The sequence below is a fragment of the Leptonychotes weddellii genome, chromosome 14 (assembly GCF_054177405.1).
Source record: "Leptonychotes weddellii isolate Sample4059 chromosome 14, ASM5417740v2, whole genome shotgun sequence".
NCBI classification, from domain to species: domain Eukaryota; kingdom Metazoa; phylum Chordata; class Mammalia; order Carnivora; family Phocidae; genus Leptonychotes; species Leptonychotes weddellii.
The window spans coordinates 79,842,171-79,861,458 of record NC_138382.1 but is presented as its reverse complement, the minus strand read 5'-3'; the positions used below and the strand labels follow the sequence as shown (position 1 = coordinate 79,861,458).

The following is a 19,288-nucleotide window of genomic DNA, read 5'->3' as shown; positions in this document are numbered from 1 at the left end:
AGAGCCCACACCCGCGACCCCCTGCTTTATCAAACCCTCACATCAAGCCAATATTCCCCCGCCTAAATCAACCCAGGGCCAGGCACCAGGCAACTGGGAACAGCCCTACACCCCAAGCCCACCAGAATTGTTCAAAAACCCCATCTGAAGCTGTTTGCCCTGTCCTCCACCCCCCCTTTCCTACAGAAACCCCAAGAAAGGCCTAGGCCATTCCCTCGCTCCTCTCTGACTCCTCGAAGGCAGTGATGCTCCCATATGTCAGGAAATGTAACAAATTCTCCTTCCGATGGCATTAGCCTCTCCGTGTCCAAACTAAGTCACCTCCCTGAATTAAAATCCCATGGGAATGGGGGATGCACCCTCTTTGTCCCTGTAGTGCCCCTGTGCCTCCAGGCTGTCCTGGTCAGACGGAGCCATCTGCCACTCCTCCCCTCCCTGTGGCTGTGTGGCCTGGCCCCCAGCCCCGAGCCTGTACCTATCATATCCTCCTCCGGGTCCTCAAAGCTGATCCTGGTGTTCTGCTTCTCCTTCAGAGTCGAGGTCTCCAGGGTATCCCTCACCTTTGTATCCACCTGCAGGGCACAGGGGACTGTCAGTCCAAGGGAACGTGGGATGCGTGGGCACGCCCAGCCTCCAACTACCTCCTCGCTGCTGGACAGCATCTGCACTCTGTCAGCCAGGTACAGGAGCTTTGCTTCGCAGTACGCCAGCTTGCCAAACACGTCGAGGCTGTCAGAGAGCGCCACTTCTTTCTGTAGGCCGGGACAAGGATCCCGTCTCTCCTCTGGCTTCTCCCAGGGACTCTGTGCAGGCGGCTCCCCCCCACCGCATCTGCTACCTGGGCTGTGGGCAGGGCAATGCCAATCAGCCGGATGAAGAGGTTGTCAATGCCTATCTGGATGGTCAACAGCAGTTTCTGGCTCTTGGTCATGCTGGAGTAGGCCAGCTGCAGTCTGTCTTCCTCCTCTCTCAGCATGTCCTTCATTCTCTTCTCCACGGACTTGAAGCTGTTGGGGAGGATGGTGGCACAGATTCCGGGCCAAGGCAGCCTGAGCCCTGAGCTGAGTGCTGTGCTAAATTAAGGAGCTCCAGAGTTCAGATAGCTCAGGTGTGAGCATGTGGCACCCCTTGACTGGGCCCCTCCACCCCACCTGCCAGGTACCCGCAAGCTTGTTGGCAGTGGACACTCTCAGCTTGAGCTGGGCCCCAGCCCACACGGGCTGTTCATGAGGATCAGTCGGGGGGGCCCCTGTGGAAGGCAGAGGCCTGGAGGGTACCTAACGGAGCTGGGCGTCTCACGGAACTTGAGCATTGCCTCCTCCATTTCCAGCTTCTTCATCAAAGCCTCCAGCTTCGCCCGCCGCTCCTCGCAGTCCTCCATCTGCAGCTCCAGGTTCTCCTCGGTGTTCCTCTGAGCCAGGAACCGGCCAGCGATGTCCTGGTGGGGCCAGTGTGGGGAGAAGCAGAACTGGTTTCTTCTGGGTCCCTCCCCATGGTCAGGAATGATGCTGTGGCCAGGCACTGGGCGAAGCACTTTAGGTGAGTCAGTGCATGTGACCCACACGACAAGCAGAGAGGGCAGACAGCCCAAGGCAGAGACGAGGAGACCACCCCTGAAAGACTGCCTCACTTTGAGCCACTTGTCCGAGGATGGACAAGCTTATGTCAGGGCTGAGGATGGGAGCTAAGGCTTACTAATAATAAACCCAGATCGGATTAAACACAAGGGCCAGGCAGAGGCGGCCTCTCATTGTGGTCTTAGGGGTTTGGGAAGGGACAGAGTTGTAGGTGGCAGTCTCAGCACTTGGGTCCTCGAATCCCAGCAGGCTCATGCAGCCCCTGGAATGTGACTTGGATATGCTAGAGTGCTTTCTACTTTCAGCCGTGGGGGCTGCAGCTCTGTGTCCCTTCATTCAGCAGGCTCAGCCGGGCCTTGGGCTGGGGAAGGGGCTCCCTGCCTTCCCCCACCCCTAGGAGAGCCAGGGAGCAGTACCCAGAGGTGGGAGCACCGCACAGCTGTCTTCACTTTCTCCACCAAAGCAGTCACATCTGTCTGGTATTCGATGTCCGCCTTGGAGGTCTCTCTTTTCCTCACTGGGCAGAGCAGAGGGGAAGGGGGCCAGCATGCAGGGACGGCGTGGGAGCTCTGCTCGAGGCCACCAGACACCTCTGTGCCTGCCCAGGCATCAGGGGAGACTACCAGAGAACTGGGCAGGTACCCATCAGAGCTACCTGCACTTTTACCTGGCCTGTCCGGGATGCCCCAGGGCAGCTCCATCCAGAAGCAGCCCGGCATGGGGCCTTTATGGCCCTTCTCAGAGGCAGCCCAAGGGTCTAGGGGGCCGGACTTAACTCTTCTGAGGAATCACTGGGTGATCCAGCCCTGGGGTGACAGGGAACAGCGGAGAAGCTGGGGGCTTGGCCACACTCGGCAGCGAGCCCAAGGATGTGGGCTGTGGCTGTTGGCACTGAGCCTCTGCAGGTAGAGCTGGGGAGGGGCAGGTGTCTCCCTCACCCTGGCCCCTGCAGGTTGCACCTGGCCTCACAGAGACCTGACTGGGTGGCCTGTGCCGTGCTGGCCTCCTGGACCCTGGCTGGGGGCGGCAGAGAGCTGAGTGCTCACCTTTCACAGTTTCTGTACCCATCAGGTTGGAGGGGAAGTCCAAGTCCCGCCGGCCCTGGTAGGAAAGGGAGGACGAAGTGAGCAGCACCCTCTGCTGCGGAGCGGGCCACCCAACGTTCCTTGCGCTGCAGTGGGGGTCCCGCAGGGACTTACCCGGCGATACTTCTCGTTGGTCTCCTTCGTGTGGATCTTGTCAATCAGCTTCTTCTGCTGGTTGAGCCGGTTCTCCCGAGCCTTGCGTTCCTCGATGAAAGTTGCCTCCCCTCGCCGCATGTTCATCTGGGGACGCAGGAGGTGGGGCGCGGTAATGTCTCACCGAGGCCCCCGTGGTGCTAAATGCAGCATTCAGTTTCAGTCCCCATCTTCTAGATTTGGGAATAGCATTGGAGGCTCTTGGCTGCGCCCTTCTTCCTAAACTGCGCCTGCCTGCTGGCTTTCACCATCCTTCCTGCTTTCCGCCCTCCTCTCTGGACTCCTCCTCCCACGCTGGGCCTCTGAGGGGTGCCGCCTTCCCCTGCCCCTCCTCTGCTGGAGTTGCCCACCCCAGCTGCAGCCAGGGCTCGGGGACCCCATGTCTCTTTGTAGCCTGGGCTCCCCGCTGCCTCGGCCGGCTCAACGGGGAGTGATTCCATGTGTCTAAAAAGGAACCTGACATCTTCCCCCAGACCTGGTCTCTTCCCCAGTGTCCTGCTTTGGTGGCTAAACCCATCATCCATCCGCACCTGGCTATGCTTCCTGGACGCTGCTCTCCCCCTCCTTGTCCACATCTGACTCGGCGCCAGACCCCTTTGGGTGACCTTTAGAGACTTCTGGGCCCCATTGATGTTCAGGTACCCAGTGCTACCACTGGTCTGTCCCAGGTGACCAGTGTCTGGACTCTGGTTCCCTTGGGTCTCTGCAGCCAGAGCATGCCTGTTTTTGAAATGCAGATCTGATCCCACTGCCCCTATGTCTCCTCCCAGAGCTTCAGGTTGGGTGGGGGGCCAGGACCTAAGCCCCAACCACCCTGCTTCCTCCACTGGCTCACAGGCTCCATTCCTGTGCATTTCTGCTCCAGCCACTTGCACCTCCTTTGGCCTGGTTATGCCCCAGGACCTTTGTTGTCCTTCATCTTCCAGGGTTCGGGCCCCTCCGACCTCCAGAGCCCCACTCAAGCATTGCTTCCCTGAGCAGATAAGTGCCCCAGGGGGGCCCACATCATCCACTCCTCTCACTGCAGCATGGGCCAATGAGTGTGTGACATTTCTTCACGGACTACTGGATGGCTTCGTACACTGGCCCCTCGTGAGGATGACACATGCCTGACTTGCAGGCACAGACTGGGTGAAGGGATGGCCCCTGCCTGGGCCAGGCACATTCCCTCCTGTGTCTCCCTCCAGGCTTCCATGTCTGGTGGGACCCTCTGTGTCCAGGGCCATCATGTGTGAGCAGGGCAGGCTCGTGGGGTAGCCAGTGATTGCAGGCAGTGTGGGTTTGGGTGTTCCTATGGACCCTGGGCCAGACGGGTCTGAGAGGGAGCCCTGAGGGACCCCCAGCCCTGGGGCTTGAGCTCACCTTGACCTCATCTGTAATCATCATGGCGTCCTGGGACATGACTGTCATGTCTGACAGTTCTGAGCAGTAGTCGCCCACCAGATTCTGCAGCTTGTCCAGCTCTGTGGGGTATCCTACCAGCTCCTACAATGAACGGGGCAAGGGCAGGGGTGCCCGGTGGCTCATTTGGTTAAGCGTCCAACTTGTGATTTTGGCTCAGGTCCTGACATGATATTGAGCCCCATGTTGGGCTCTGTGCTGGGTGTGGAGCCTGCTTAAGATTCTCTCTCTTCTTCCTCTGCATCCTCCCAACCCCTGTGCGCGCTCTTTCTCTAAAATAAATCTTAAAAAAAGAAGGGGCAAGAGCAGAAACTGATGGCCCAGGGGCTACGGGCCAACCAGATGCTGCCCTTCCAGAGTGGACCATCCCTGCCCCAACTCCTTACCCCGGACTGTGCGAGCCCTGAGGACAGTGATGGGGTGTCCCACTGTGTGAGAGGTGACTGCCACCCAGGGAGCCTGCTGCTGTCTGAAGTGAAGCAGGGAGGCTCAAAACACAGATGTGGGGTCAGAGACTCAGGGCTCAAGGCCAAGGCTGCCCTGACCAGCTGGCTGTGGGAACTTGGGAAAGCCACTTAACCTCTCTGAGTGTCCCCATCTATTGATAATGGTTCTTTCGGAAGGCAGCTGTCAGAATCTATTCAGAAGGTATAATGAGGTATTAAGCTCAGAGCCAGCTTCATAAATATCCAATATATATGACTGTTAGTACTTTGCTGTTAATAACTACAATGTAGAATCTTTGCTAGTTTTTTAAAAATACAGATGACCATGGGAGTTATTTTTGAAAAATGCGTATGTTCTGGGGGTGCCTAGGTGGCTCATTCGGTTAAGCATCCCACTCTTGATGTCAGCTCAGGTGTTTATCTCAGGGTCGTGAGTTCAAGCCCTGTGCTGGGCTCCATGATGGGCATGGAGCCTAATTTAAAAAAATGTGTATGTTCTGAAAAGAGCATGCCCCTGGGGGGACAGAATGCTCCCAAATGAAGGGGGGCTGGACCCAGGAGTACAACTAGAGGGGGAAGGGGTGTGAGGAGGCGGGTCCAGGAAGGCAAGGTGGCAGGGCCTCCGTCTGGGTCTCTAGGAACAGGGTGCTGTGGCAAGAGGGACAGGCAGGAGGACCATGGTGGCCTGGCTCTGTGGGCTATGGGCCGAACCTGGAGGGCTGTGACTCCAGCCAGGAGGAAGGAGCTGCAATGCCTACCCACCCCACCCTCCTCCCAAACCACACTTGCACCTGTTACCTGCCCTCCGGGGCTCCCCCTGTGCCAGCCTCAGGATGAGGGAATTGGGAGAACTTCCTCACTCTCCCTGCCCCGCCTGCCACAATGCTCCTCGCAGCACCTCGCAGCCCTCCTGTCTTCTGGTCCTCCTCCTCCTCATGGAGAGGCCCTGCCTCCCAGCAGCCCTCCTGTCTTCTGGTCCTCCTCCTCCTCATGGAGAGGCCCTGCCTCCCAGCAGGACTCATGGCCCCCGGGGGCCTCCTCCAGGCCTCATCTGCTGGGGGCAGGGTGGGCGGCTTGGAAGAGGTGGGCAGCAAGCACGGGGTTACCGGCCTGCTCAGAGGTGACTTGCCCTCTATGATGTTAGGGCACTTTCTGAGGGCTCAGGACCCATCTTTTGCCCTAGAGGCCAGGCAAGCGAGAAAGGATGGGGCAAAATAAAAACATTGAACCATCAAATACATGCAAAAACCCAAGCAATTCTGATATATCCCATAATATGCCTTTTTGAAGAAGCAACTAACAAGTTTCCACATACAGATACATGGTGCCCCTGCTCAGCTGGGGCCCAAAGCAGGGGTCTGTCCTTGGGGCACACTGGCCTGAAGGAGAGTTGCAGCCCCTCCCCTGCGGGGGGGCGGGGAGCGTGGCCCTGCCCCAGAGGCTCCTGTCCCCACTGAGATGCACTGCACCTAGGCTGGGGCCTGAGACTTCTGTGCTCACGGCCAGATGGCTTCCCTGGGCTGGGGTGTGGGGTGAGGGGGCTCACTTTCTTCAGATAATCCAGCAGGTCCACGTACAGCAGGTGGATGTTCTGACTTGTGGTGATCTTGATCATGGTCTTTTCAATGTTGTTCTCCAGCTGGCGGATGACCTGGGGGTGGCCCGAGGGCACACAGTGCTTGGGGACAGCCCACCGGAATGCCCACCTGGAGTCTGACCCCGGAGGATGCGCTTTCTTCCAGGGAGGGAGGGACGGAGAGTGTGAGTGTGTGCGTGTGCGCGCGCGCGCGCGCGCGCCTGGGTGTCTTTCATCTAGCCCCGCCCCTTCCAGGGCCCCGCCCATCCTACGAAGCCCCGCCCCGCCCGCCACCTGTAGCATGCGCAGCTCTTCCTTGGTGGCGTCCGGTTGGCTCCTCAAGCTGGCCAGCTCCAGCTGCATGCTCTCCAGCTTCTGACCCCGCCGCCGCACCAGGTGAATCAGCACGTTGTGCACGTTCACGCGGTCGAAGACGTACTTTCGCAGCTTCTCCCGCGCCACCTGGGTCGGGGAGGGCACGGCCCGCGCGTGGGTGTGCAGGGGGCCGCGGAGCCCGCGCGCGGCGGGGCTGGAGGGGCGGAACCCCCGGGATCGGGCCCCCGCTCTGCCCGCCACCGGTTCCGCAGCGTCGTTTAGTGGTGGGGGGGGGCGTGCACTGGCTGGGAGAGGCTGAGGGACCCCCTCCTGCCACCTCACCTCCATGGAGGAGCGGCAGTGCGCCAGCCTCATGGACGCGTCCTTCCCGCAAGCCTTGGAAATGGTCCGCTGGTCATCCTGCAGAGCGGCGGCGGCTGAGCTGGGGCCCTGGTCTCTGTGTGTACCGCCAGCCCCCAGTTCCGCCAGCCATTCTCCCCCGGCCTCCTCTACCCTGTGCTAGCCAGCAGCAAGGCCCCATCCGGGTCATCACAGCTCATATGTGATGGAAGTCTGGAGGAGACGGCCCAGTCTCCCCTACATGGCCAGAGAGCCAGAGGGGCCCGTGCTGTAGAGGGTAGCTGCGAAAAGGACCGCAGTCAGGCCAACCCTGTCTGCTAGGCTTTCGGGAGTGACTGGAGCTAGGGGAACAGGTCCTGGGAAGCCCCTCCCCAAGATGCCCCCTGGCTCCTGAAAGGTCAGGGGTGAGGGGGGAGAAGAGGAGATGCCTGCCCTCCACCTCTGTGTGGGACTGTTTCAGCACGTGCATGCCCCCTCCCCCCATCCCCAGCCAGGGGTCAGCAGGGAGGGGGCAGGACTGCTTACCTTATTGGCCAAAACCCAATCTTGGGCCCCGCGTCGGATGTTGCTGCTCAGGAGAGCCAGCATGGTTTTGTTCTTGGCACTCTTCTCCTTTACCGCTTGGATTTGCAGTGCCCGACATTGCTCTGCAGTAGGGGGTGGGGAGCAGAGGGGCAGAGGGCCAGGAGGCCAGGATGTGGGCCAAAGGCTGGCCGGATTCCTGAGCTGGGGAGGCTCCACACCAGGGAGGCCCAAGGTGGGGTGGGCACGAGAATGCTGCCTCCACAGCCACGGTCCTCTCTCCCACCAACTAAGGCTCACCGGCTTCCCTGCTCAACAGTGCTTATGTGGATGGCTCTGCTGGGCAGTGGGGAGGATGAGGTGGCAGCCAGAGATGGGCACATCCTGGGATCCCTTCCAGACCCACTGGCCAGGGAAGCAGATGGGTCCTTGCCTGTCCCCTCTGGCTTTGGGGCTCACTGTGCTCACAAATCTCCTTGAAGCCTCCTGCATGGCAGCCCCTTTGGTCCCTTCTCTTAGATCTGTTGAGGGAGGTGGTCACTAGTCCTTGTTTGCCCTGGACTGGCCCTGTGTTAAATCTGAAAGCCCCTGAGCCCAGAAAGTGGCCAGGCAGGCTGGAACCTGGGGGTGGGCTCACCTTGGAGCCGAGTGATTGTCTTCAGCTCCTGGATCTGCTCGTCCACATCTGCCTCGCTGCGCATCTTCATGGTAGCCCTCAGGGTCCTCCAGGGACCCTCTGCATTCCTGCCCTCCCTGTGCTGGGCCTGCTCAGCAGAACCGCATGCACTTCAGATTGTCCCGGAATCTTGGCCCATTGTGATGAGGGCTGAGGTTCTCGATGTCCAGTTCAGGGAACCCTGGAGATCCTGGCCCGCCCTGCCCCCACCCCCTGCTCCCAGTCAGCCTTGGGGTTGTCCCCTGGATGCGTGGGTCTTAGGCTGCTCTCTGCTCAGGAGCACTGCCAGGGTGGAGGCGCCTTCCACAGGGCCATGGTGATTTGGGGTGGTTTGACAGTGTACCCCACACCAGCCCCCTGTACCCTCCCCATCCCCTCCACACCCCCAGGCTGTCCTCTGAGCCTCCTAAAACTTCCAATCTCTGCCTTATGGGATCTCCATTCCCTCACCCCACCCCAAGCTCAGACTCTGCACCCTGGGCGACCTGGCTTGTGAGGCCCCATCTCTCCCTGCCCTTCGCCTGCTGCCTGGAGCCATCCTGCTCCGCCTCCGCTTCCCTGGGGGAGTTCCTGGGTCTAGCTTTAGGTGTCACTTACTCTGGGAGGGGTCATCCCCGGCCCACGCTGCCCTTGGAGTTGTGTGCCCCAACCCGACAGGCTGGGATCCCAGGGTGCATACCAGCTAGGTTACTGTTTCTGGCCACGCTGCCTGAATTGGCTGGGGCTGCCATAACAGAGTGCCACAGCCCACGTGGCTGCAACAGTGGGAATTTATTGTCTCGTATCCTGGAGGCTGGGAGTCTGAGATCGAGGTGCAGCCATTGGACAGGGGCCAATGGACAGGGGCTGCCCCCCACTCAGGAAAACTGCCCAGGCCTGGCCTCGTCCCCAGGCCCGGAGGTGGCTGTGCCTCTCCCCTGTGGCCGGGGCATCCAGGTGAGCTAGAACCTGCCCCTGGTCACATGACACAGTAGCCCATGGGATCTGTCTCTGAAGCCATGTCCACTCCCAGGCCCGTGCACCACCCAGGACTTCAGTGTTCTGACCAGCGACCTAAACTGATGCCCTCTCTCCCCCAGGAGACCTGGCCAGGCCCCAGCCTCATCCCCTTCCACTTCAGAGGCCACCTGAGTCCCATATCCCAGACTCTCCACCATCACGCAGACCCTCGGCCTTTCCCACCCGCTCTCAGGCCCCCTGCCCCGCCCCGCCCCGCCCCGAAGGCTGCCAAGAGCCAAGGTCCCCATCAGCCAGGCAGGGCTGGTTCCTCCTGAGCTGGGAGACGGCTGTCTTCTTGCTGTGTCCCCACAAGGTCGTCCCTCCGTGCGTGTCTGTGTCCTCCTCCCCTCAGGAGGACATGGGCCAGACTGGATCAGGGCTCCCCCTCATTTTCATGTAATCATTTCTTTCAAGGCCTTGTCTCCAAATGCAGTCATATGCTAAGGTCCTGAGTGTTAGGGCCGTGACATGTAAATCTGGGGACACACAGTTCATAACCATGGCCATCACCCATATGCTGTCTAAGACCTCACGCAGACATTTTAGCTTTCCTGGTCATTGCCAGTTTTTAAAAAGTGAATCCAGTCCCATTTAAAACTCCAGGTTCACCTTCTGCTGTCGCTCTGAGACCTCAGGGGTTTGGCAGGACCAGTCACAGGCACGGTCCTTCCCCGTTCTCCCTGGGCCTCAGGCAAAGTCTGCTCACTGTCCCTCAGTATCGGTGAGGCTGGGGGAGAATGCCTGGCGGTACACAGACCTGGCTCCCTTCTTCCTCAGATATACAACCCTTGAATTTTAGCGGGCTACGCGGCTGCCCTGAACAAGGCTGTCTTCCTGGGCACCTTGGCACTGGGTATACCGCATGACTTAGTTTTGGCCAATGGAGTGTAAGCACAAGTGGTGAGTGAACTGTCCTCCTCCCTAGTGACTGGGATGAAGACACGATGGCTGGAGCTGGCACGGCTGCGTGGAACCATGAGGTGCATCAGGAATAGAGGCCATGACAACAGGGGGCAGACTGAATGGAGCCTGGGTCCTTGACCACCTATCAGCCCCGGATCACCCACTTGGACTATTACATGAAAGTAAACCCCAACCCCAGCTTGCTCATGCCATGGTTATCTTTGGCTTCCTGTCATTTTGCCTTCCCACTAACCGATTCCCTGGTGCCTAGTAGGTGCTCAATATTCTTTTGAACGACTGGCTAGGCCAAGAGGTGCAGGAGTTGGGCTGGGGCTGGAGCAGCGTGGCCCTGTGTCGTGTACGGTCAACTGTACAGGACGATGGATTTGCCCAGCTGTTATGTAACATATCTATGCCTCTCCCTCGGTCGGGGGGTTGGGGTGTGTAGTCCTGCGGACAGAACTCCAGTAAGCTAGCTCTGGCCTCCCTCCACGGACCCTCACCTCCTCCTGCCTTGGAGCGAAGTGACTTAACCTGATAGGTGTGTTTGGAATGGTAGGCGGGTAGGCATGGCCACTTCCTGTGCCTTGTCTCTTGGGGGCCAGGTGCTAACTGGCTGCACACCTTCTTTGCTCCCCCGTGGCTAGATGTGTGGAAGCAGACCCCATGTGGGAAGGCCTGCGGAACCGTCTGATTCTGGGGCTGTGTTAGGAGCTGCCCCAGCAGGTGCCCCAGTGTCAGTATATGGTGCTAAGGTGGCATTTGTCTCTCATCTTCTTACTGCTTTGACGTGCTTCCCAATTGTTTTCGAACTCAGTTGGGAAAACGCAAGGCATTTATTTGTCCAGCAACCCCCAGCAGCAGCTGTCCCCTCTGACTGTGGGGCATGCCAGGGCCAGACAGGGAGTGTCAGAGCACCAGGGCATGCAGAAGTCCCTTCCACCAAGTGCCCAGGGCCTCTCTGATCCTTTCCAGCTCTCAGCGTCCACCATGTTTCTCACTGTCCTCTGGGAGACCAACCACCGCAGGGACAGCCCCTCTGGCCTGACCTGGGCAGGAGTAAAGGTTTGCACAGGGTTGGCAGACCTGGCCATGCATGTGTGCAGGGGACACCGTTGGGTCACCTTAGGCTGTGAGGGGGGAGGGCGAGGCTGAGGTGAGGAGGCCCTGAGGGCTATGTTCTAGAAGTTTCTGGCCCCAGGTCTTCTGCGCCCCAGCTGGAGCTCTCTTAGCTGTGCCGACCTGTAGGAGGCAGAGGGAGACAGCTGGAATCACAGCCTCAGCTGCTCACCAGGCCTCTACCAAGAAGGACGCCCCTACCAAGAAGGTGTCTGGCCACTCTTCTCGGGGGGTCCACACTCCTGACTCTGCACCCCCCCCATCCCAGGGCCACCCAACCCCTCCTGCACAAGGGGCTCAGGAAGGTCTGGCTGTTGCATGCCACCCACTCCCACCCCTCCAGGATGGACAGGCCACAGGGGAGAGGCCCTGTCCAGCCTACACCTTGAGCCCTGGGCTTGCCTGCCTAAACCTCTGGCCCTGGAGCCTCAGGTCCTGCTTCCCGCTGCCCCCAGCCTCTCACCTGTGCCCCTGTCTTTGGGGAGCTGCCCTGTCTCCAGGAAGAGCCAGAGGTTGCTACATCTGTGCGACTCCACTCGGGTCACCCAGTAGCTGGCCACTGAGCCTGTGACTGGGGAGCGGGGGGCAGGGGCCAGTGGGCTGTGGGCCTGGGCCTCTGCACTTCTCAGGGACAGGGGGCCTGGGCCCAGGCTTCTTCTGGGCAGATGGTGGTGGTGGGCTTGGCAGGACTCCCACCGAGAACTAGGACCCCAGCCCAGGAGGTAGGGATGCTGGGACCACAGCTTCCCCACCCCTAGTGGGAACCCGCCCCTGCTGAAGAGCCAGCATCACCTCTGGCAACTCAGGTGCATGTTAAGGCTGTAGGTACAGGCCCTGGGTACCCACCCACGGCCACCAGCACGCTCCACTGGAAGGGGTACGAAAACTTCCTCCGAATGAACATCTGCAGGCCGAAGGTTGCACCAGTGCCTGCCAAGAGCCAAGGTCCCCATCAGCCAGCCCGTCCACGAGGCTGGCGGGGGACCTACCTGGGCGCCGTCCGAGTGCCCGCAGCCCCGGTGAGGCTCCCAGCATCTGAGAACGGGCGGCCCGACGCCACCTGCTGGGGACTCAGGGTGAGACGGGAGGGTGAGGTCTCTCCAGACCCCAGGACTTCCGGACCCAGCCTACCTGTGACAAAGGTGAAGATGCCCTTCACGAAGGCCTCCGACTGGCACGCGGCGTACTCCCCCAGTCCCTGGGATGGGGGAGGAGTGAAGGCTCAGCTCCCCTCCCTCTTCTTTCACAGGCCCTCCTGTCCCTCCTTCGGGCACACTCTGGCCGTAAGGAAGGGGACCACGCATCGGGAGGCCCTGGGGACTTGGACACATCGCACCTGCCTCCATGTCCACCCAGGCTGCACCGATCCCCATAACAGGAGGGTCCCCCCGCTCTCGGTCCCTCTTCCCTGAGGAGGGTAACCCCCCTCCGAGCCCGCAGCCGCCCCGCTCAGGTCAGCTTCTGAGGTCCGGGGCCCGCGTCCCAGGCCAGCCTTCTCACCGGGTGCTTGGCGGCCACGGTGTCGTCCACCCGGGACAGACCCAGGTTCACCATGGCTGGCAGGTCACCCGGAGCGGGCGGGCGGAGCCTGCGCAGGACGTGCGGAGGGGCGGGTGCGGACAGGGGGCGGGGCCTGCGCAGGACGTGTGGAGGGGCGGGGGCGAACAGGGAGCGGAGCCTGCGCGGGGGGGCGGGGCCTGCGCAGGAGGGGCGGGGCCTGCGCAGGAGGGGCGAGTGCGAACAGGGGGCGGGGCCTGCGCAGGAAGGGCAGAGGGGCAGGGACGAGCAGGCAGCTGATGCTAACTGAGGGGCAGGAGCCCCTCAAGAAGCCCACTGCAGAGGTGCCCAGCCCTGGCCCATTTCCTGGAGGGACACGGAGGGCACACGCAAATTAGGAGAAGGTGGACAGTGTGTTTGCAGAGCAGCTACCCAGACATGGGTGGGACGCGGGGGACCCTGAGGGCGGGGGCAGGAATCTAGAGCTCAGAGCAGCAGAGCTGAGCACCCTAGGTCAGAGGGTCAAGGGGAGGACCTGTTCCAGCATGTAGAGGGGGGACTGTGTAGGTGAGGCCCCCCAGGGACTATAGGGGGGACCTGGCCAGCACAAAATAACCTTGATTCACCTCCCAGCTCCTGCTGGGCCCCCCTGGGGCAGAGCCCAACTGGGCAGGGGGCCCGGGGCCCCTTGACATCGTCCACGCAGTTTGAGCTCCCTCCGTGGTCAGCAGGGTGGAGGCTCTGAAGACCTGGAGATTCTTTCTCCTCCCCTGAGGACAGGGGTCTGGGGTTAGGAAGCTCCCTGGAGGCAGGAACCTGACCGGAGACTGGGCCTGGGGGAGATGGTCAGCAGCCCTGACCAACCAAAACCAGTGAGAGTTTACTGGAAGGATACTGGGGCTCCTGGATTAGCAGGAAGCTGGAGAACCAAGAGATTGGGAACGGGGGCAGGTCCGGGGGTCTGGTGAACAGGAACAGAACAAGAACCTCCAAGGGGAAGTGTTGGGTCTGAGTCATGCTGGGGGTATTAGCTCCAACCAGCCCCTGAGTCCTAGCCCTCCTCCTCGAGGCTCAGACCCCAGGGCAGGCCATGGGGGCTGCTGGGCAAGGGCAGGCCCCCACACCTGTGCCCCTTGGCCTTCACAGCGTGATGCTGGGAGGGGGTGAGGCCGGGAAGCCAGACAAGGCTCCAGGCCTGAGTGCCCGCTGCAGCCGTGGACAAGGCCGGCGATGCCACCCACACAACCCCCGGGCTGCAGACATGCTGGCATGGTACAGAGGCCCCGGGTTTTAGCGGACCTGCAGGCCAAAGCGACCTTCCTCCCTCATTTATCCACAGCTATGAACTGAGCACCTTCTGCAGCCGGAGCTGGGGAATCAGAAGCCAACAGGCCACCTGCAGCTCCTGTTGTCCCCGAATTTATAGTGTGTGGAGCAGAGACAATAAATAAACCCAGAAGAAAATGCGGATTAAGCTCAAAGCCTGGAGGAAAGAGACGGGGGTGGGGTATAGACTGGGGTTTGAGGAGGGCTGCTTGGAGGAGGCAGAGGCCACAAGCTGCCCAGGGAGAAGCAGGCTCCGAGCTGGTGCCGGAAGAGCCACAGGGCCAGGGGGCTGGATTTTATCCTCTGTGCTATGATGACTCCGGAGACTTTTAAGCAGGGGTGCATCAGATTTATGCCCACTGTGTGGCCGAGGACAGAGGGAGCCAACGGTGGCTGGGCCGCATTGAAGACGGTCAGGGACGGGCTGGTGGCGGGTGTGTCTTCCGTGGGTTGAGGGGTTGCCCTGCACCTGGGAGGCTTCTCGGGGGGGTCTGCAGGTTGTTGTCTGTCCCTTGGTCCTTGCTGAGCCTTGGTCCTGTGGTTGGTGTGGGCGTCTGTCCCTCGGTCCTTGCTGAGCCCGGCGGTCCTGTGGTTGGTGTGGGCATCTGTCCTGCCCCCACACTTTTCCTTGGAGCTCTGGCCTTGGAGTGGGGTGGGGAGGACTTGGCACTCCTTTGGCCTTTCTGTCCCCCAACCCGAGAGGTGCGTTTGGGGGAAGATTTCGTAGGTATTTGTAGCTCGTATAGATGCGTTTTAAACAACGAGGTCTAATTTGCACGTAGCAGAACTCACTTTTTACTGTCAGCTCTGCAAGTTTATAGACAGACGCAGGCCCTGCCACGGCTGGGCATCTTCCCGTTCCTGGGGACTGGCCTATTCTGGAAGGTTCTAGAAAGGAATCCCCATCTGCAGTCTTCCTGAAAAGGCCTCTCTCACTCAGGAATGCATCTGGGATTTGTCTAAGCATGTTACCAGAGTGGATGGTTTGTTCTTTCCATGCCCTCCTGCCACGGAGGACCTGTCATCCTGGTAGCCGCGGGAGACACTTGGTGGCTTCTGCTTTTTGGTGGTGGTGCGTAGAGCCCTCCAAGCACCCACGAGCAAGGGTTTGCCAAAGTTTTCATTTTTCTCGTGTAAACACCGAGGTGTGTGATCGTCATATTGTCCGGGAAATGAGTGTGTCCCTTTCTGAGAATTGGCCACACGCTGGCGTCCCGGCAGCGAGTCCTTGCTGGATGGCGACTGGCCGCTCCCAGAGCTGCGGCGTGTCTCAGAGCAGCTTCGCCTTACGTGTCCCCTGACTCACGGACGCAAGTTCACGTGTTTATTTTCCATCTGGACGTCGTCTTGGGTGAAGTGGCTTTTCAAATCTATTGCCTGTTTTTTTTTTTAACTTGGGTTGCTTATTTTTCTTATCATTGCATCTTGAGAGTTCTTTACAGATTCAGGATTTAAGTCTTTTATCAGATGCGTGTTCTGTACATATTTTCAAGTCCCAGTAACTCTGGGACCTGGCCAGAGCTGGGATCCCCTGAAACCCAGAGCAGGCGGCACTCAGAAGCCCTCTGCTTCTCCCCTCCTTCCCTGCTGGGGGACGTGGGTCTTTCTCTGGAGCACTTAGCAGTGCACGCCCCTGATCAGAGGCCACCAGGTGGTCCTCCAGTGGAGTCTCTGTTGCTCTGTCTGTGTGCACACGAGAGGTCACTCGGGAGGCCTTGCCAGTGACCCCCACCAGCCCGGGGCGCCTCCCTGGCGACACTCGGGGCTGCGCGCTTATGCAACCGTTGATAAGGTGGCTGTGACGCCATAATCCACCCCTAAGTGGCGGCTCAGCTCCGCCCTCCAGACGGGCCCGCTGGAGGCTCAGTTGGTGGCTGCGGAGGGGGCGGTGGGGTCCAGAGTGAGGGGCACCCCGGCCTCTGATGTCCCCTCGGTCACAGCTGGGCTGGCCAGTGGTGACTCCACTCCTGTCGGGGGGGAGTGAGTGAGGACTTTGGGGGCCCAGACCCTGAGTAGGGGCCTGCTGGCTAGAGCACCCCCAAGCACTCTGGGCCCCCGGCCCCAGCAGTCTGGAGGTGGATGGAGGCCAAGATGAGGTCTCTGCTTGGTCCTAGGTGACTGGCTGGCAGGTCTGGATCGGGAGAGGTGAGAGGTGAGAGCCTGCCTCTCTGGAGCCCTCCAGGAAATGACCCCTGGGGCTGGTGGGGGACCTTGGGTGATTGTGCGGGACAATGGACAAAGAGGGCTGAATTTCCAGAGCCACATGCCTTCTGCTGCCCGACTGCTCCTCGGCAGAGCCCAGCTGGTGGGCTGGGCTATAAAGCCTGGCCTCCTGGGGCTCGGATTCAGGTGCCAGGGGCTGGAGAGCAGGCATGGTGATGAAGTGCGTCCAGCTGGGCCAGGTCCTGGTGCTGCTCTGGGTGTCCGTGGCTTGGGCTGAGGTCCTGGTGCAGCCCGATTTTGATGCTAAGAAGGTAACAGAGGCCGCTGTGCTGTGTCGCAGGTGGGCGTGGGGCCTGAGCCCCATGGGAAATGCTAGCCCCATGGGGTAACAGTGCACCGTCCTCGGACCCTTGGATCCTCTCTCCATTTAATCCTGAAACAACCCTGTGGGGGTAATTACTGACCCATTTTACGGTTGGGGGAACCGAGGTCATGCAACCCACCCAGGTAGGTGGCAGAACAGGGGCTCAGGGCAAGAGATGGGCACAGAAACCCCTGGCCGTGTGGTTCCAGACAAGCCTGTGTGGCCATGTGGCTTTGTGGCCCTGGTCCCAGGGCAAAGCCAGCCACCGAGCTGCTTTGCAGTTCTCAGGCCTCTGGTACGTGGCCTCCATGGTCTCCGACTGCAAGGTCTTCCTGGGCAAGAAGGACCACCTGCTGATGTCCACCAGGGCCATCAAGGCCATGGTGGGGGGCAACCTCAGTGTCCACATGGAGTTCCCTCGGTGAGTGTGATGGGCTGGGGGTGGGGGTAGGCTGGGCCAGCAGCTGAGAGTGAGTCCCGGGCTGTGCACCCCCAGGGCTGATGGCTGTCACCAGGTGGATGCTGAGTACCTGAGGGTGGGCTCTGAGGGCCACTTCAGAGTCCCAGGTAGGTCCTGCTCCACCTGCCTTCCGGGACCCCTGACACAGCTTCTCCATGGGATGACGTGGACTGTCCTTTTACCTGGGACCACCATCACCATCTCCTGCCCCTCCCCTCCTTCCCTCCACCTTCTGCCCTTCCCTTGAGCCCCGAAGCAGAGGACAGTGTGGGTGGGGGTCAGTGTCTGGGCCCTGTACACTTCTCCATGGCTGGGTGGCCCCCTCCTCTGCAGCCCTGGGCTACCTGGACGTGCGCATCGTGGACACAGACTATAACTCCTTTGCCGTGGTCTTTATCTACAGGGAGCTAGAGGGAGCGCTCAGCACCATGGTGCAGCTCTACAGTGAGGGCGCCCAGCTGCCCGCCATCCCTACTCAGGCCCCCACTGGTCACTGCCCACCTGGCCCTCTCCTCCCCACCCCGGCCCCTCCCCACCTTCTCTGTCTCCCCCCAGCCCCACCCCTCAGGACCTGCCTCCCCACATCAATCACCCCCAACTTCAAGCCAAGAAGGACCAGACAGGGGTGACAGGACCCCCCAGCTCTTCGGATGGGTAGGAGTCGGCTTGAGGGCCCTCTGAGGGCCGGGCACTCTGGCTGAAGCCCATGCAACTCTCTGGCCTCCTGAGGGTGGGGACCCACTGCCTGAGAGCCTAAATGGGGGCTGAGGTCCTATTTTGCTTTAATTTCTGAGGGCTTTGACAGAGCGAGCCAGGGGCTCCCCAAGGTACGGAGGTTGGGGTGAGGGCTGGACACTGGTTTTGGCCTGAGGGGTGGGGGCCCAGGGGGACATGGCCCTGGGGAAGAGCCAGGCCATCCCAGTTTCCCAGATACCTCCTGTGAATTAGGAATGGACACCCTTCTGGGTGGCTTCCAGTCCTCATTGATCCCCCAGTGAAGCAGGCACCTTTGTGCAGTGCACTACCTGCCCAATCTTGGGGGGTAGACCTGCTGTCAACTCTCAAGGAAGAGCCCTGAGGCCAGGAGAGCTCCGCCCCCCTCCCCTCTCCTCTGAGAGCCCCAGAGCTCACAGGGGCCCTCCTCTGCCCCAGGCCGGACCCAGGAAGCAAGTCCCCAAGCTGTGAAGATCTTCCGGGACTTCTACCCCACTGTGGGGCTCCCGGACGACATGATGGTCATGCTGCCCAAGTCAGGTACACAGGCCCCTTCCCGACTCCTGGGAGTGAGCCAGACGAGGTGGCATCTCTTGTGAGGGTGGGCTGACAGGCCCTCCAGCCGCTGCTGCCCACAGCCACCTCTTTCCCCCGACGCACACTAAGGAAGAGGTTTTGGGCCACCAGGAAGGGAGAGTCTTTCAGTGGGTGGGGCTGTTTGGGGGCCCAAGGCACCCAGGGGTCGGGCTGCCCGAAGCTGTGGGCGTCCCGGCCGGCTCAGCCTCGCAAGGACTATCTTCCTTCCCACAGATATGTGCTCCTCTGGGGACAAGGAGGCTCCCTGACACCTGCGGAGACCCACCTCGGCCCTTCCCAGGTAGGAGGGAGGCAGGGTGACTCCTCCGTCCTATTCCCCAGGGCCTCTGCCCTGGCTGCCGTGCACCCTTGCCTCCCGCGATCCCACTCCCCACACCCTCCACCCAGGTGCCTGGCCGTCCACTTTCACGATTCAGGCCTCAGCTTACATGCTACCTCTTCCAGGAAGCCTCCTCTGATTTCCTAGGGCTGCCTTAACAAATTACCACATATGACAGACGTGTACTCCCCACAGTTCTGGGGGCCAGAGGCCCAAGTCAAGGAGTGGGCCGGGCTGGTTCCTTCTGGAGGCTCTAGGGCAGAATCTCGGCCTCTCCCAGCTTCTGCTGGTGCTGGCGGTCCTCGGCGTCCCTTGGCTTGTAGACCCAGCCCTGCTACCTCTGCCTCCTCGATTGTCACACGGCTGTCCTCCCTCTGCGTGTGTTCAGATGTCCCTCTTCTTACGAGGGCACCGGTCACGGGGGCCGGGCCCACCCTACATCCATGACGGTCTCATCTCCATCCTTAACTGGTCACATCCACAAAGACCCTGTCTTCGAGTAAGGTCCTGTTCTGAAGACCTGGGTGGACATGAATTTTGGGGGATGCTGTCAATCCAGTATGCTGTGTGTCCCACAGCCTCTGACTCACCCCCTGGGTTGCTGGGCCTTGGAACTGTCTGGGTACTTGGTCTCCCCCAGAGGGTCCCATGAGGTGGGAATTGCCACCTTGCGGATCACTGCTGTCACAGGGCTGGGTCCCCGGGAGCCCTTGGGA

The 19,288-nt window shown here is 60.6% G+C and overlaps 3 protein-coding genes across 12 annotated transcripts in view; 1 reads left to right on the top strand and 2 right to left on the bottom strand.

Moving 5' to 3' along the window:
• Positions 1-8,194, bottom strand: part of CCDC183 (coiled-coil domain containing 183) — an 8,591-nt gene extending 397 nt beyond the window's left edge. The window contains exons 1-13 of the mRNA XM_081803980.1: positions 8,073-8,194; positions 7,439-7,560; positions 6,896-6,973; positions 6,533-6,700; positions 6,209-6,313; positions 4,178-4,300; positions 2,777-2,902; positions 2,624-2,678; positions 1,994-2,094; positions 1,278-1,438; positions 839-1,007; positions 642-752; positions 476-572 (exon numbers count right to left, since the gene is read on the bottom strand). Of these exons, the coding sequence (XP_081660106.1) occupies positions 476-572; positions 642-752; positions 839-1,007; positions 1,278-1,438; positions 1,994-2,094; positions 2,624-2,678; positions 2,777-2,902; positions 4,178-4,300; positions 6,209-6,313; positions 6,533-6,700; positions 6,896-6,973; positions 7,439-7,560; positions 8,073-8,142 (1,486 nt within the window). The 5' untranslated portion in view covers positions 8,143-8,194. The remainder of the gene's footprint in view (positions 1-475; positions 573-641; positions 753-838; positions 1,008-1,277; positions 1,439-1,993; positions 2,095-2,623; positions 2,679-2,776; positions 2,903-4,177; positions 4,301-6,208; positions 6,314-6,532; positions 6,701-6,895; positions 6,974-7,438; positions 7,561-8,072) is intronic.
• Positions 1-19,288, top strand: part of LCN15 (lipocalin 15) — a 22,452-nt gene that overhangs the window by 1,686 nt on the left and 1,478 nt on the right. For 2 of the 9 annotated variants that reach the window (XR_014140239.1, XR_014140235.1), the window contains exons 2-3: positions 579-680; positions 1,331-1,726. Coding sequence is in view for 3 of the 9 variants with exons in the window: in XM_031041029.2 (XP_030896889.2) it covers positions 16,611-16,903; positions 16,979-17,049; positions 17,276-17,386; positions 18,095-18,196; positions 18,467-18,501 (612 nt within the window). In the remaining 6 variants the exon portion in view is untranslated. Of the gene's footprint in view, positions 1-533; positions 1,109-1,330; positions 1,727-6,301; positions 9,048-10,035; positions 10,221-13,968; positions 16,904-16,978; positions 17,050-17,275; positions 17,387-17,497; positions 18,062-18,094; positions 18,197-18,466; positions 18,534-19,288 lie in introns of those variants that run through there. The other 7 variants (XM_081803985.1, XR_014140234.1, XM_031041029.2 and 4 more) reach the window with 7 other exon arrangements.
• Positions 10,831-12,759, bottom strand: TMEM141 (transmembrane protein 141). 2 transcript variants are annotated; one of them, XM_006745069.3, is made up of 5 exons: positions 12,633-12,759; positions 12,264-12,330; positions 11,979-12,062; positions 11,596-11,703; positions 10,831-11,255 (listed from the first exon to the last, which is right to left on the bottom strand). In XM_006745069.3, the coding sequence occupies exons 1-5, from the start codon at positions 12,684-12,686 to the stop codon at positions 11,242-11,244; spliced, it is 327 nt and encodes a 108-aa protein (XP_006745132.1). In that variant the 5' UTR covers positions 12,687-12,759; the 3' UTR covers positions 10,831-11,241. The 2 variants fall into 2 exon arrangements, with proteins under 2 accessions (XP_006745132.1, XP_081660115.1); XM_081803989.1 differs by lacking the exon at positions 11,596-11,703 and having other exon boundaries at positions 10,831-11,062.

Excerpts from the sequence above, each read along its gene's own strand:
- TMEM141 (XM_006745069.3), bottom strand. The coding sequence starts at position 12,686 with ATGGTGAACCTGGGTCTGTCCCGGGTGGACGACACCGTGGCCGCCAAG. Across the intron at positions 12,063-12,263 it reads CATCTTCACCTTTGTCACAG|GCACTGGTGCAACCTTCGGC; the intron begins GTAGGCTGGGTC and ends GGCTCTTGGCAG. Across the intron at positions 11,704-11,978 it reads GAGCGTGCTGGTGGCCGTGG|TCACAGGCTCAGTGGCCAGC; the intron begins GTGGGTACCCAG and ends CCCGCTCCCCAG.